The sequence below is a fragment of the Protomyctophum parallelum genome, assembly GCF_964188405.1.
Source record: "Protomyctophum parallelum genome assembly, chromosome: 20".
Taxonomy (NCBI): domain Eukaryota; kingdom Metazoa; phylum Chordata; class Actinopteri; order Myctophiformes; family Myctophidae; genus Protomyctophum; species Protomyctophum parallelum.
In genome coordinates, this window is record NC_139718.1 from 539,284 (window position 1) to 554,207 (window position 14,924).

General features: G+C 46.2%; 1 protein-coding gene across 1 annotated transcript in view; it reads right to left on the minus strand.

Annotated features, from left to right (window-relative positions):
- Window positions 1–14,924, minus strand: part of apoba (apolipoprotein Ba) — a gene marked incomplete at both ends in the record, with an annotated part of 88,999 nt that overhangs the window by 30,200 nt on the left and 43,875 nt on the right. Inside the window, 4 exons of the mRNA XM_083792803.1 lie at window positions 8,432–8,820; window positions 11,462–11,554; window positions 12,459–12,742; window positions 14,710–14,831. Of these exons, the coding sequence (XP_083648929.1) occupies window positions 8,432–8,820; window positions 11,462–11,554; window positions 12,459–12,742; window positions 14,710–14,831 (888 nt within the window). The remainder of the gene's footprint in view (window positions 1–8,431; window positions 8,821–11,461; window positions 11,555–12,458; window positions 12,743–14,709; window positions 14,832–14,924) is intronic.

Sequence of the window (14,924 nt, forward strand, 5' to 3'; positions counted from 1 at the left end):
GTTGGTCATCTCTCTACCTGTACGGTGTTGGTCATCTCTCTACCTGTACGGTGTTGGTCATCTCTCTACCTGTACGGTGTTGGTCATCTCTCTACCTGTATGGTGTTGGTCATCTCTACCTGTACGGTGTTGGTCATCTCTACCTGTACGGTGTTGGTCATCTCTACCTGTACGGTGTTGGTCATCTCTACCTGTACGGTGTTGGTCATCTCTCTACCTGTACGGTGTTGGTCATCTCTCTACCTGTACGGTGTTGGTCATCTCTCTACCTGTATGGTGTTGGTCATCTCTCTACCTGTACGGTGTTGGTCATCTCTCTACCTGTATGGTGTTGGTCATCTCTCTACCTGTATGGTGTTGGTCATCTCTACCTGTATGGTGTTGGTCATCTCTCTACCTGTACGGTGTTGGTCATCTCTACCTGTATGGTGTTGGTCATCTCTCTACCTGTACGGTGTTGGTCATCTCTCTACCTGTACGGTGTTTGGTCATCTCTCTACCTGTACGGTGTTGGTCATCTCTCTACCTGTATGGTGTTGGTCATCTCTACCTGTATGGTGTTGGTCATCTCTCTACCTGTACGGTGTTGGTCATCTCTACCTGTATGGTGTTGGTCATCTCTCTACCTGTACGGTGTTTGGTCATCTCTCTACCTGTATGGTGTTGGTCATCTCTCTACCTGTATGGTGTTGGTCATCTCTACCTGTACGGTGTTGGTCATCTCTACCTGTACGGTGTTGGTCATCTCTCTACCTGTATGGTGTTGGTCATCTCTCTACCTGTATGGTGTTGGTCATCTCTACCTGTACGGTGTTGGTCATCTCTACCTGTACGGTGTTGGTCATCTCTACCTGTACGGTGTTGGTCATCTCTACCTGTACGGTGTTGGTCATCTCTACCTGTACGGTGTTGGTCATCTCTCTACCTGTACGGTGTTGGTCATCTCTCTACCTGTACGGTGTTGGTCATCTCTCTACCTGTACGGTGTTGGTCATCTCTCTACCTGTACGGTGTTGGTCATCTCTCTACCTGTACGGTGTTGGTCATCTCTCTACCTGTACGGTGTTGGTCATCTCTCTACCTGTACGGTGTTGGTCATCTCTCTACCTGTACGGTGTTGGTCATCTCTCTACCTGTACGGTGTTGGTCATCTCTACCTGTATGGTGTTGGTCATCTCTCTACCTGTATGGTGTTGGTCATCTCTACCTGTACGGTGTTGGTCATCTCTCTACCTGTACGGTGTTGGTCATCTCTCTACCTGTATGGTGTTGGTCATCTCTCTACCTGTACGGTGTTGGTCATCTCTCTACCTGTATGGTGTTGGTCATCTCTACCTGTATGGTGTTGGTCATCTCTCTACCTGTACGGTGTTGGTCATCTCTCTACCTGTATGGTGTTGGTCATCTCTACCTGTACGGTGTTGGTCATCTCTCTACCTGTACGGTGTTGGTCATCTCTACCTGTACGGTGTTGGTCATCTCTCTACCTGTACGGTGTTGGTCATCTCTCTACCTGTACGGTGTTGGTCATCTCTCTACCTGTACGGTGTTGGTCATCTCTCTACCTGTACGGTGTTGGTCATCTCTCTACCTGTATGGTGTTGGTCATCTCTCTACCTGTACGGTGTTGGTCATCTCTCTACCTGTATGGTGTTGGTCATCTCTCTACCTGTACGGTGTTGGTCATCTCTCTACCTGTACGGTGTTGGTCATCTCTCTACCTGTACGGTGTTGGTCATCTCTCTACCTGTATGGTGTTGGTCATCTCTCTACCTGTATGGTGTTGGTCATCTCTCTACCTGTACGGTGTTGGTCATCTCTCTACCTGTACGGTGTTGGTCATCTCTACCTGTATGGTGTTGGTCATCTCTCTACCTGTACGGTGTTGGTCATCTCTCTACCTGTACGGTGTTGGTCATTTCTCTACCTGTACGGTGTTGGTCATCTCTACCTGTACGGTGTTTGGTCATCTCTCTACCTGTACGGTGTTGGTCATCTCTCTACCTGTACGGTGTTGGTCATCTCTCTACCTGTACGGTGTTGGTCATCTCTCTACCTGTACGGTGTTGGTCATCTCTACCTGTATGGTGTTGGTCATCTCTACCTGTATGGTGTTGGTCATCTCTCTACCTGTATGGTGTTGGTCATCTCTACCTGTATGGTGTTGGTCATCTCTACCTGTACGGTGTTGGTCATCTCTACCTGTATGGTGTTGGTCATCTCTACCTGTATGGTGTTGGTCATCTCTACCTGTATGGTGTTGGTCATCTCTACCTGTACGGTGTTGGTCATCTCTACCTGTATGGTGTTGGTCATCTCTACCTGTATGGTGTTGGTCATCTCTCTACCTGTATGGTGTTGGTCATCTCTCTACCTGTACGGTGTTGGTCATCTCTACCTGTATGGTGTTGGTCATTTCTCTACCTGTACGGTGTTGGTCATCTCTACCTGTACGGTGTTGGTCATCTCTACCTGTACGGTGTTGGTCATCTCTCTACCTGTATGGTGTTGGTCATCTCTACCTGTATGGTGTTGGTCATCTCTACCTGTATGGTGTTGGTCATCTCTACCTGTATGGTGTTGGTCATCTCTCTACCTGTACGGTGTTGGTCATCTCTCTACCTGTACGGTGTTGGTCATCTCTCTACCTGTATGGTGTTGGTCATCTCTCTACCTGTACGGTGTTGGTCATCTCTCTACCTGTACGGTGTTGGTCATCTCTACCTGTACGGTGTTGGTCATCTCTCTACCTGTACGGTGTTGGTCATCTCTCTACCTGTATGGTGTTGGTCATCTCTCTACCTGTACGGTGTTGGTCATCTCTACCTGTACGGTGTTGGTCATCTCTCTACCTGTACGGTGTTGGTCATCTCTCTACCTGTATGGTGTTGGTCATCTCTCTACCTGTACGGTGTTGGTCATCTCTCTACCTGTACGGTGTTGGTCATCTCTACCTGTACGGTGTTGGTCATCTCTACCTGTATGGTGTTGGTCATCTCTACCTGTACGGTGTTGGTCATCTCTACCTGTATGGTGTTGGTCATCTCTCTACCTGTATGGTGTTGGTCATCTCTCTACCTGTACGGTGTTGGTCATCTCTACCTGTACGGTGTTGGTCATCTCTCTACCTGTACGGTGTTGGTCATCTCTCTACCTGTATGGTGTTGGTCATCTCTCTACCTGTACGGTGTTGGTCATCTCTACCTGTACGGTGTTGGTCATCTCTACCTGTACGGTGTTGGTCATCTCTCTACCTGTACGGTGTTGGTCATCTCTCTACCTGTATGGTGTTGGTCATCTCTCTACCTGTACGGTGTTGGTCATCTCTACCTGTATGGTGTTGGTCATCTCTCTACCTGTACGGTGTTGGTCATCTCTCTACCTGTACGGTGTTGGTCATCTCTCTACCTGTACGGTGTTGGTCATCGCTACCTGTACGGTGTTGGTCATCTCTACCTGTACGGTGTTGGTCATCTCTACCTGTACGGTGTTGGTCATCTCTCTACCTGTATGGTGTTGGTCATCTCTACCTGTACGGTGTTGGTCATCTCTCTACCTGTATGGTGTTGGTCATCTCTCTACCTGTATGGTGTTGGTCATCTCTACCTGTACGGTGTTGGTCATCTCTACCTGTACGGTGTTGGTCATCTCTACCTGTACGGTGTTGGTCATCTCTACCTGTACGGTGTTGGTCATCTCTACCTGTACGGTGTTGGTCATCTCTCTACCTGTACGGTGTTGGTCATCTCTACCTGTACGGTGTTGGTCATCTCTACCTGTACGGTGTTGGTCATCTCTACCTGTACGGTGTTGGTCATCTCTCTACCTGTACGGTGTTGGTCATCTCTACCTGTATGGTGTTGGTCATCTCTCTACCTGTACGGTGTTGGTCATCTCTACCTGTACGGTGTTGGTCATCTCTACCTGTACGGTGTTGGTCATCTCTCTACCTGTATGGTGTTGGTCATCTCTCTACCTGTACGGTGTTGGTCATCTCTCTACCTGTACGGTGTTGGTCATCTCTACCTGTACGGTGTTGGTCATCTCTACCTGTACGGTGTTGGTCATCTCTCTACCTGTATGGTGTTGGTCATCTCTCTACCTGTACGGTGTTGGTCATCTCTCTACCTGTATGGTGTTGGTCATCTCTACCTGTACGGTGTTGGTCATCTCTCTACCTGTACGGTGTTGGTCATCTCTCTACCTGTACGGTGTTGGTCATCTCTCTACCTGTACGGTGTTGGTCATCTCTCTACCTGTACGGTGTTGGTCATCTCTACCTGTACGGTGTTGGTCATCTCTACCTGTACGGTGTTGGTCATCTCTACCTGTACGGTGTTGGTCATCTCTCTACCTGTATGGTGTTGGTCATCTCTACCTGTACGGTGTTGGTCATCTCTCTACCTGTATGGTGTTGGTCATCTCTACCTGTACGGTGTTGGTCATCTCTACCTGTACGGTGTTGGTCATCTCTCTACCTGTACGGTGTTGGTCATCTCTCTACCTGTACGGTGTTGGTCATCTCTCTACCTGTATGGTGTTGGTCATCTCTCTACCTGTACGGTGTTGGTCATCTCTACCTGTACGGTGTTGGTCATCTCTACCTGTATGGTGTTGGTCATCTCTCTACCTGTACGGTGTTGGTCATCTCTCTACCTGTACGGTGTTGCTCATCTCTCTACCTGTACGGTGTTGGTCATCTCTCTACCTGTATGGTGTTGGTCATCTCTCTACCTGTACGGTGTTGGTCATCTCTACCTGTACGGTGTTGGTCATCTCTCTACCTGTACGGTGTTGGTCATCTCTACCTGTACGGTGTTGGTCATCTCTACCTGTACGGTGTTGGTCATCTCTCTACCTGTACGGTGTTGGTCATCTCTACCTGTACGGTGTTGGTCATCTCTCTACCTGTATGGTGTTGGTCATCTCTACCTGTACGGTGTTGGTCATCTCTACCTGTACGGTGTTGGTCATCTCTCTACCTGTATGGTGTTTGGTCATCTCTCTACCTGTATGGTGTTGGTCATCTCTACCTGTACGGTGTTTGGTCATCTCTCTACCTGTACGGTGTTGGTCATCTCTACCTGTACGGTGTTGGTCATCTCTCTACCTGTACGGTGTTGGTCATCTCTCTACCTGTACGGTGTTGGTCATCTCTCTACCTGTATGGTGTTGGTCATCTCTACCTGTACGGTGTTTGGTCATCTCTCTACCTGTATGGTGTTGGTCATCTCTACCTGTACGGTGTTGGTCATCTCTCTACCTGTATGGTGTTGGTCATCTCTACCTGTACGGTGTTTGGTCATCTCTCTACCTGTATGGTGTTGGTCATCTCTACCTGTATGGTGTTGGTCATCTCTACCTGTACGGTGTTGGTCATCTCTCTACCTGTACGGTGTTGGTCATCTCTCTACCTGTACGGTGTTGGTCATCTCTCTACCTGTACGGTGTTGGTCATCTCTACCTGTACGGTGTTGGTCATCTCTCTACCTGTATGGTGTTGGTCATCTCTCTACCTGTACGGTGTTGGTCATCTCTACCTGTACGGTGTTGGTCATCTCTCTACCTGTACGGTGTTGGTCATCTCTCTACCTGTATGGTGTTGGTCATCTCTCTACCTGTACGGTGTTGGTCATCTCTCTACCTGTATGGTGTTGGTCATCTCTCTACCTGTACGGTGTTGGTCATCTCTCTACCTGTATGGTGTTGGTCATCTCTCTACCTGTACGGTGTTGGTCATCTCTCTACCTGTACGGTGTTGGTCATCTCTCTACCTGTATGGTGTTGGTCATCTCTCTACCTGTACGGTGTTGGTCATCTCTCTACCTGTATGGTGTTGGTCATCTCTCTACCTGTACGGTGTTGGTCATCTCTACCTGTACGGTGTTGGTCATCTCTCTACCTGTACGGTGTTGGTCATCTCTCTACCTGTATGGTGTTGGTCATCTCTCTACCTGTACGGTGTTGGTCATCTCTCTACCTGTATGGTGTTGGTCATCTCTCTACCTGTACGGTGTTGGTCATCTCTCTACCTGTATGGTGTTGGTCATCTCTCTACCTGTACGGTGTTGGTCATCTCTCTACCTGTATGGTGTTGGTCATCTCTCTACCTGTACGGTGTTGGTCATCTCTCTACCTGTATGGTGTTGGTCATCTCTCTACCTGTATGGTGTTGGTCATCTCTCTACCTGTACGGTGTTGGTCATCTCTCTACCTGTACGGTGTTGGTCATCTCTACCTGTACGGTGTTGGTCATCTCTCTACCTGTACGGTGTTGGTCATCTCTACCTGTACGGTGTTGGTCATCTCTCTACCTGTACGGTGTTGGTCATCTCTCTACCTGTATGGTGTTGGTCATCTCTCTACCTGTATGGTGTTGGTCATCTCTACCTGTACGGTGTTGGTCATCTCTACCTGTACGGTGTTGGTCATCTCTCTACCTGTACGGTGTTGGTCATCTCTCTACCTGTACGGTGTTGGTCATCTCTCTACCTGTACGGTGTTGGTCATCTCTCTACCTGTACGGTGTTGGTCATCTCTCTACCTGTATGGTGTTGGTCATCTCTACCTGTACGGTGTTGGTCATCTCTCTACCTGTATGGTGTTGGTCATCTCTACCTGTACGGTGTTGGTCATCTCTACCTGTACGGTGTTGGTCATCTCTACCTGTACGGTGTTGGTCATCTCTCTACCTGTACGGTGTTGGTCATCTCTCTACCTGTACGGTGTTGGTCATCTCTCTACCTGTACGGTGTTGGTCATCTCTCTACCTGTACGGTGTTGGTCATCTCTCTACCTGTATGGTGTTGGTCATCTCTCTACCTGTATGGTGTTGGTCATCTCTCTACCTGTACGGTGTTGGTCATCTCTCTACCTGTACGGTGTTGGTCATCTCTCTACCTGTACGGTGTTGGTCATCTCTCTACCTGTACGGTGTTGGCCATCTCTCTACCTGTACGGTGTTGGTCATCTCTCTACCTGTACGGTGTTGGTCATCTCTCTACCTGTACGGTGTTGGTCATCTCTCTACCTGTACGGTGTTGGTCATCTCTCTACCTGTACGGTGTTGGTCATCTCTCTACCTGTACGGTGTTGGTCATCTCTCTACCTGTACGGTGTTGGTCATCTCTCTACCTGTACGGTGTTGGTCATCTCTCTACCTGTACGGTGTTGGTCATCTCTCTACCTGTACGGTGTTGGTCATCTCTACCTGTACGGTGTTGGTCATCTCTACCTGTATGGTGTTGGTCATCTCTACCTGTACGGTGTTGGTCATCTCTCTACCTGTACGGTGTTGGTCATCTCTCTACCTGTACGGTGTTGGTCATCTCTACCTGTATGGTGTTGGTCATCTCTCTACCTGTACGGTGTTGGTCATCTCTCTACCTGTATGGTGTTGGTCATCTCTCTACCTGTACGGTGTTGGTCATCTCTCTACCTGTACGGTGTTGGTCATCTCTCTACCTGTACGGTGTTGGTCATCTCTCTACCTGTATGGTGTTGGTCATCTCTCTACCTGTACGGTGTTGGTCATCTCTCTACCTGTATGGTGTTGGTCATCTCTCTACCTGTACGGTGTTGGTCATCTCTACCTGTATGGTGTTGGTCATCTCTACCTGTATGGTGTTGGTCATCTCTCTACCTGTATGGTGTTGGTCATCTCTACCTGTACGGTGTTGGTCATCTCTCTACCTGTACGGTGTTGGTCATCTCTCTACCTGTATGGTGTTGGTCATCTCTCTACCTGTACGGTGTTGGTCATCTCTCTACCTGTACGGTGTTGGTCATCTCTCTACCTGTACGGTGTTGGTCATCTCTACCTGTACGGTGTTGGTCATCTCTCTACCTGTACGGTGTTGGTCATCTCTCTACCTGTACGGTGTTGGTCATCTCTCTACCTGTACGGTGTTGGTCATCTCTACCTGTACGGTGTTGGTCATCTCTCTACCTGTACGGTGTTGGTCATCTCTCTACCTGTACGGTGTTGGTCATCTCTCTACCTGTACGGTGTTGGTCATCTCTCTACCTGTATGGTGTTTGTCATCTCTACCTGTACGGTGTTGGTCATCTCTCTACCTGTACGGTGTTGGTCATCTCTCTACCTGTACGGTGTTGGTCATCTCTCTACCTGTACGGTGTTGGTCATCTCTCTACCTGTATGGTGTTGGTCATCTCTACCTGTACGGTGTTGGTCATCTCTCTACCTGTACGGTGTTGGTCATCTCTACCTGTACGGTGTTGGTCATCTCTACCTGTACGGTGTTTGGTCATCTCTCTACCTGTACGGTGTTGGTCATCTCTCTACCTGTACGGTGTTGGTCATCTCTCTACCTGTATGGTGTTGGTCATCTCTACCTGTACGGTGTTGGTCATCTCTCTACCTGTATGGTGTTGGTCATCTCTCTACCTGTACGGTGTTGGTCATCTCTACCTGTATGGTGTTGGTCATCTCTCCCAGCGGGGAGGTGAGGCGCAGCGCCGACTCCCCTCTCCCTCCCCGGGCGTGCGGACGCAGGGCGTAGCTGTGGGTGAAGCTGCCGTCGGCCGACAGCGTGCCCGCTCCCACCGCCGCCTCCAGGGCGCCGTCTCCGGTCACCTGGTCTTCGGCGGACGTGGATTTGGCCGAGTAGGAGAGCGAGGCGCGCAGACCCACCGGGCCGGACGCCTCCAGCCGGTAGCTGGCTCTGGCCTGGACCCGGTCCTCCGTCAGGCTCAACGTCTCCAGGCCGCTGAAGCTGGCCTCCAGCAGGCTGTGGCTCAACGAGCTGTTCACCAGAACCTTCAGGTTGTCCTGGACGCGTCCAGACATCAGGCCTGTCCCTACAGACACAAGGACATACATCAGGCCTGTCCCTACAGACACAAGGACATACATCAGGCCTGTCCCTACAGACACAAGGACATACATCAGGCCTGTCCCTACAGACACAAGGACATACAATACATCAGGCCGGTTCCTACAGACACAAGGACATACATCAGCCCTGTCCCTACAGACACAAGGACATACAGTACATCAGCCCTGTCCCTACAGACACAAGGAAATACATCAGGCCTGTCCCTACAGACACAAGGACATACAATACATCAGGCCGGTTCCTACAGACACAAGGAAATACATCAGGCCTGTCCCTACAGACACAAGGAAATACAATACATCAGGCCTGTCCCTACAGACACAAGGACATACAATACATCAGGCCTGTCCCTACAGACACAAGGACATACATCAGCCCTGTCCCTACAGACACAAGGACATACAATACATCAGGCCTGTCCCTACAGACACAAGGACATACAATACATCAGCCCTGTCCCTACAGACACAAGGACATACAATACATCAGCCCTGTCCCTACAGACACAAGGAAATACAATACATTAGGCCTGTCCCTACAGACACAAGGACATACATCAGCCCTGTCCCTACAGACACAAGGACATACAATACATCAGCCCTGTCCCTACAGACACAAGGACATACAATACATCAGCCCTGTCCCTACAGACACAAGGACATACAATACATCAGCCCTGTCCCTACAGACACAAGGAAATACAATACATTAGGCCTGTCCCTACAGACACAAGGACATACATCAGCCCTGTCCCTACAGACACAAGGAAATACAATACATCAGCCCTGTCCCTACAGACACAAGGACATACAATACATCAGCCCTGTCCCTACAGACACAAGGAAATACAATACATTAGGCCTGTCCCTACAGACACAAGGAAATACATCAGCCCTGTCCCTACAGACACAAGGACATACATCAGCCCTGTCCCTACAGACACAAGGACATACATCAGCCCTGTCCCTACAGACACAAGGACATACATCAGCCCTGTCCCTACAGACACAAGGAAATATATCGGCCCTGTCCCTACAGACACAAGGACATACATCAGCTCTGTCCCTACAGACACAAGGACATACATCAGCCCTGTCCCTACAGACACAAGGAAATACATCAGCCCTGTCCCTACAGACACAAGGAAATACAATACATCAGCCCTGTCTCTACAGACACAAGGAAATACAATACATCAGGCCTGTCCCTACAGACACAAGGACATACAATACATCAGCCCTGTCCCTACAGACACAAGGACATACATCAGGCCTGTCCCTTCAGACACAAGGAAATACATCAGCCCTGTCCCTACAGACACAAGGAAATACAATGCATCAGTCCTGTCCCTACAGACACAAGGAAATACAATACATCAGCCCTGTCCCTACAGACACAAGGACATACAATACATCAGCCCTGTCCCTACAGACACAAGGAAATACATCAGGCCTGTCCCTACAGACACAAGGAAATACAATACATCAGCCCTGTCCCTACAGACACAAGGAAATACAATACATCAGCCCTGTCCCTTCAGACACAAGGACATACAATACATCAGGCCTGTCCCTTCAGACACAAGGACATACAATACATCAGCCCTGTCCCTACAGACACAAGGAAATACAATACATCAGCCCTGTCCCTACAGACACAAGGACATACAGTACATCAGCCCTGTCCCTACAGACACAAGGACATACAATACATCAGCCCTGTCCCTACAGACACAAGGAAATACATCAGTCATGTCCCTTCAGACACAAGGAAATACAATACATCAGCCCTGTCCCTACAGACACAAGGAAATACATCAGTCATGTCCCTTCAGACACAAGGAAATACAATACATCAGGCCTGTCCCTACAGACACAAGGAAATACAATACATCATCTTCTATATAACAACACAGTGAGCTGTCCATGGTGCTGAAGTGTGTTTCTATATAACACAGTGAGCTGTCCATGGTGCTGAAGTGTGTTTCTATATAACACAGTGAGCTGTCCATGGTGCTGAAGTGTGTTTCTATATAACACACTGAGCTGTCCATGGTGCTGAAGTGTGCTTCTATATAACACAGTGAGCTGTCCATGGTGCTGAAGTGTGTTTCTATATAACACAGTGAGCTGTCCATGGTGCTGAAGTGTGCTTCTATATAACACAGTGAGCTGTCCATGGTGCTGAAGTGTGTTTCTATATAACACAGTGAGCTGTCCATGGTGCTGAAGTGTGTTTCTATATAACACAGTGAGCTGTCCATGGTGCTGAAGTGTGTTTCTATATAACACTGAGCTGTCCATGGTGCTGAAGTGTGTTTCTATAAAATATAAATAATACCTTCCAGTTTGTATGCCAGGGGGTTGATAAATAAAATAAAATATAATTAATACCTCCAGTTTGTATGCCAGGGGGTTGATAAATAAAATAAAATATAATTAATACCTCCAGTTTGTAGGCCAGGGGGTTGATAAATAAAATAAAATATAAATAATACCTTCCAGTTTGTATGCCAGGGGGTTGATAAATAAAATAAAATATAATTAATACCTTCCAGTTTGTAGGCCAGGGGGTTGATAAATAAAATAAAATATAAATAATACCTTCCAGTTTGTAGGCCAGGGGGTTGAAGGGAGACTGGGCCGTCACTTTGTACTGAGCGATGTAACTGGGAACGTCGTCCACTGAGTTGTTACCTGAGATCAGAAATAAATGTATTAATACTAATCTGATCAATTACATTTATCAATACTAATCTGATCAATTACATTTATCAATACTAATCTGATCAATTACATTTATCAATACTAATCTGATCAATTACATTTATCAATACTAATCTGATCAATTACATTTATCAATACTAATCTGATCACAATTACATTTATTATTACTAATCTGATCAATTACATTTATCAATACTAATCTGATCACAATTACATTTATTATTACTAATCTGATCACAATTACATTTATTAATACTAATCTGATCACAATTACATTTATTATTACTAATCTGATCACAATTACATTTATTATTACTAATCTGATCACAATTACATGTATTAATACTAATCTGATCACAATTACATTTTTAAATAATGATAAGAATTACTCAATTAAAATGAGCCAGACTGATAAAGTGGATTCACCCACACATTGCATCAGTTTGTACTTCGGCCAATTGGGAGAGTGTATGAGGGTTAGGGTTAGGTTTAGGGTTCGTACCTTTCAGACAGACTGCCCTCCCAGCTGTACAGGGTGCTGTACCCAGCCGGGTTAGGGGTTAGGGGTTAGGGGTTAGGGATTAGGGTAACAGTACCTCCAGACAGACTGCCCTCCCAGCTGTACAGGGTGCTGTACCCAGCCGGGTTAGGGGTTAGGGTTAGGGGTTAGGGGTTAGGGATTAGGGTAACAGTACCTCCAGACAGACTGCCCTCCCAGCTGTACAGGGTGCTGTACCCAGCCGGGTTAGGGGTTAGGGGTTAGGGTAACAGTACCTCCAGACAGACTGCCCTCCCAGCTGTACAGGATGCTGTACCCAGCCGGGTTAGGGGTTAGGGGTTAGGGATTAGGGGTTAGGGGTTAGGGTAACAGTACCTCCAGACAGACTGCCCTCCCAGCTGTACAGGTTGCTGTGTATCTTGGTGGAGGCGTGGGCCAGGCCCAGCAGTGGCAGAGAGAGGTCCCAGGCCCGCGGCACCGTGAAGGGGGGCAGCGGGTAGCGCGTGGCGGGGACGTGGAGGCCCAGCTCCGCCACGCTGAGCTCTGGGATGGACAGCATGGACGGGATGCCCAGGTCCTCCGAGGTCCTCCCGCCCAGAGGGAGTGGCAGGGAGACGGCCCAACGCTCTGGGTTGAACTGGTACCTGAACAGGCTGTCTCTGTTTGAATATAAAACATATTAATGTCTCTGTTTGAATATAAAACATATTAATGTCTCTGTTTGAATATAAAACATATTAATGTCTCTGTTTGAATATAAAACATATTAATGTCTCTGTTTGAATATAAAACATATTAATGTCTCTGTTTGAATATAAAACATATTAATGTCTCTGTTTGAATATAAAACATATTAATGTCTCTGTTTGAATATAAAACATATTAATGTCTCTGTTTGAATATAAAACATATTAATGTCTCTGTTTGAATATAAAACATATTAATGTCTCTGTTTGAATATAAAACATATTAATGTCTCTGTTTGAATATAAAACATATTAATGTCTCTGTTTGAATATAAAACATATTAATGTCTCTGTTTGAATATAAAACATATTAATGTCTCTGTTTGAATATAAAACATATTAATGTCTCTGTTTGAATATAAAACATATTAATGTCTCTGTTTAAATATATGAATATAAAACATATTAATGTCTCTGTTTAAATATATGAATATAAAACATATTAATGTCTCTGTTTAAATATATGAATATAAAACATATTCATAAATACAGATATACAGATATACATATATATACAATTATTATGTGGTTATAAAGGCACATAGAGAAGTGCTGTAATGTCTGTGTCATAATGCATTATAACCAGAGTTGGGTGTAACGAGTAACGGAAAATCTCGTTACTGTAACGACACTACTTTGGTCGGTAGCGAGTAATATAACGACACTACTCCTCCAAAATCGATAATCACACTACAGTTACTGGTCGCTTTAGTGCTGCAGTTACTCATTACTTATTTGCGTCATGTGGCTGCTTTCAGCAGTGTTGCTTTGGACTAATGCACACAACGGAGATGAGTTGAACATGAACAGTAATGGTGCGCTGGAGTCGCGGACTAGAACATGTCAAATTTACGTCGTTTCGGTATTAAAATCCCCGCTGCAGCACTGCTCACAGCGAGCCAGTCTCCCACTGTCTGTCACAGAGACGGAGCAGTTGGGGTGTTGCCATGTCCGCTTATTATAAGCGACTTTGGGCTTGTTTTATAATAGCCTAGTCAGACTTCTTTTGGGCTTGTTTTCATAGACATGGCTGCTTGTTTCTCTTCCAAAACCTGGCAACACTGCCAGCTGGGAGGGTCTTGTTTGTTGTAGAATGTATGTGCTCTCAGAGTCACAATCACTAGTTAGTTAATGCAGAGATGAATAAACCAAATATGCCGACATGAAAAACTACATTTAATGAGCATGGAGCAGGGAACTCCACATCATAAAGAAAGGGATCCTAAAGCACTGTGAACATATAGGCTACTGATTTCTCTCAGTCTCATTATTTTTTATTTGAATATATTTTATTTGATTGATTGAAGAATTGATTAGAAGTTTGCATAGAAAACGTTTTACAAGGTCAAGAGAACCACTGCACTAGACCGTTTTGGAAAGGCCCATTTTGTTTTATTCCTCCACAACCTGGTAAAGAGCATAAAGAAAGATGTTGTGTATGTCCTCCTTATTAGGATTATAAAGATTTGTTAAGTGGTAAATTATGTGACAATGCGACATGCGATTTTATGGAGTAACGCAAAAGTAATGTAACGAGTAATGTAACTAGTTACTTTCTCCAGGGAGTAATAAAGTAATGTAAGGCATTACTTTTTTCAAAAGTAATATGTAATATGTAGTGCCTTACTTTTATGAGTAACGGACCCCAACTCTGATTATAACCAATGTGTATTAAATGGAATAATGTCTTATAAACATCAATAATATTATGCTATAGCATATTATACAAAGTTTTGCCACTTTACTTAAAGGGCACAAAGTCATGCTATAGCATTTTATTGATGTTTACAGTACACAGTACACACAGTACACACAGTACACACAGTACACAGTACATGTGTACATATAGATGTAACACATACAGTGAAGCACAAACTCACGATTGAAGGAAGAGTTTTTGGGGCAGAGGAGGCAGTGTGAGGTCAGAGAGACTCCTCCTACTCCTCTGGTTGTCCTCTGAGGGACCGCTGGCAGACAGCTTATCTAGCCAGATAGTACCTGCCTGGAGAGAGAGAGAGACATTCACTTTACATTGCATTACCGAGAGAGAGAGAGAGAGAGAGAGAGAGAGAGAGAGAGAGAGAGAGAGAGAGAG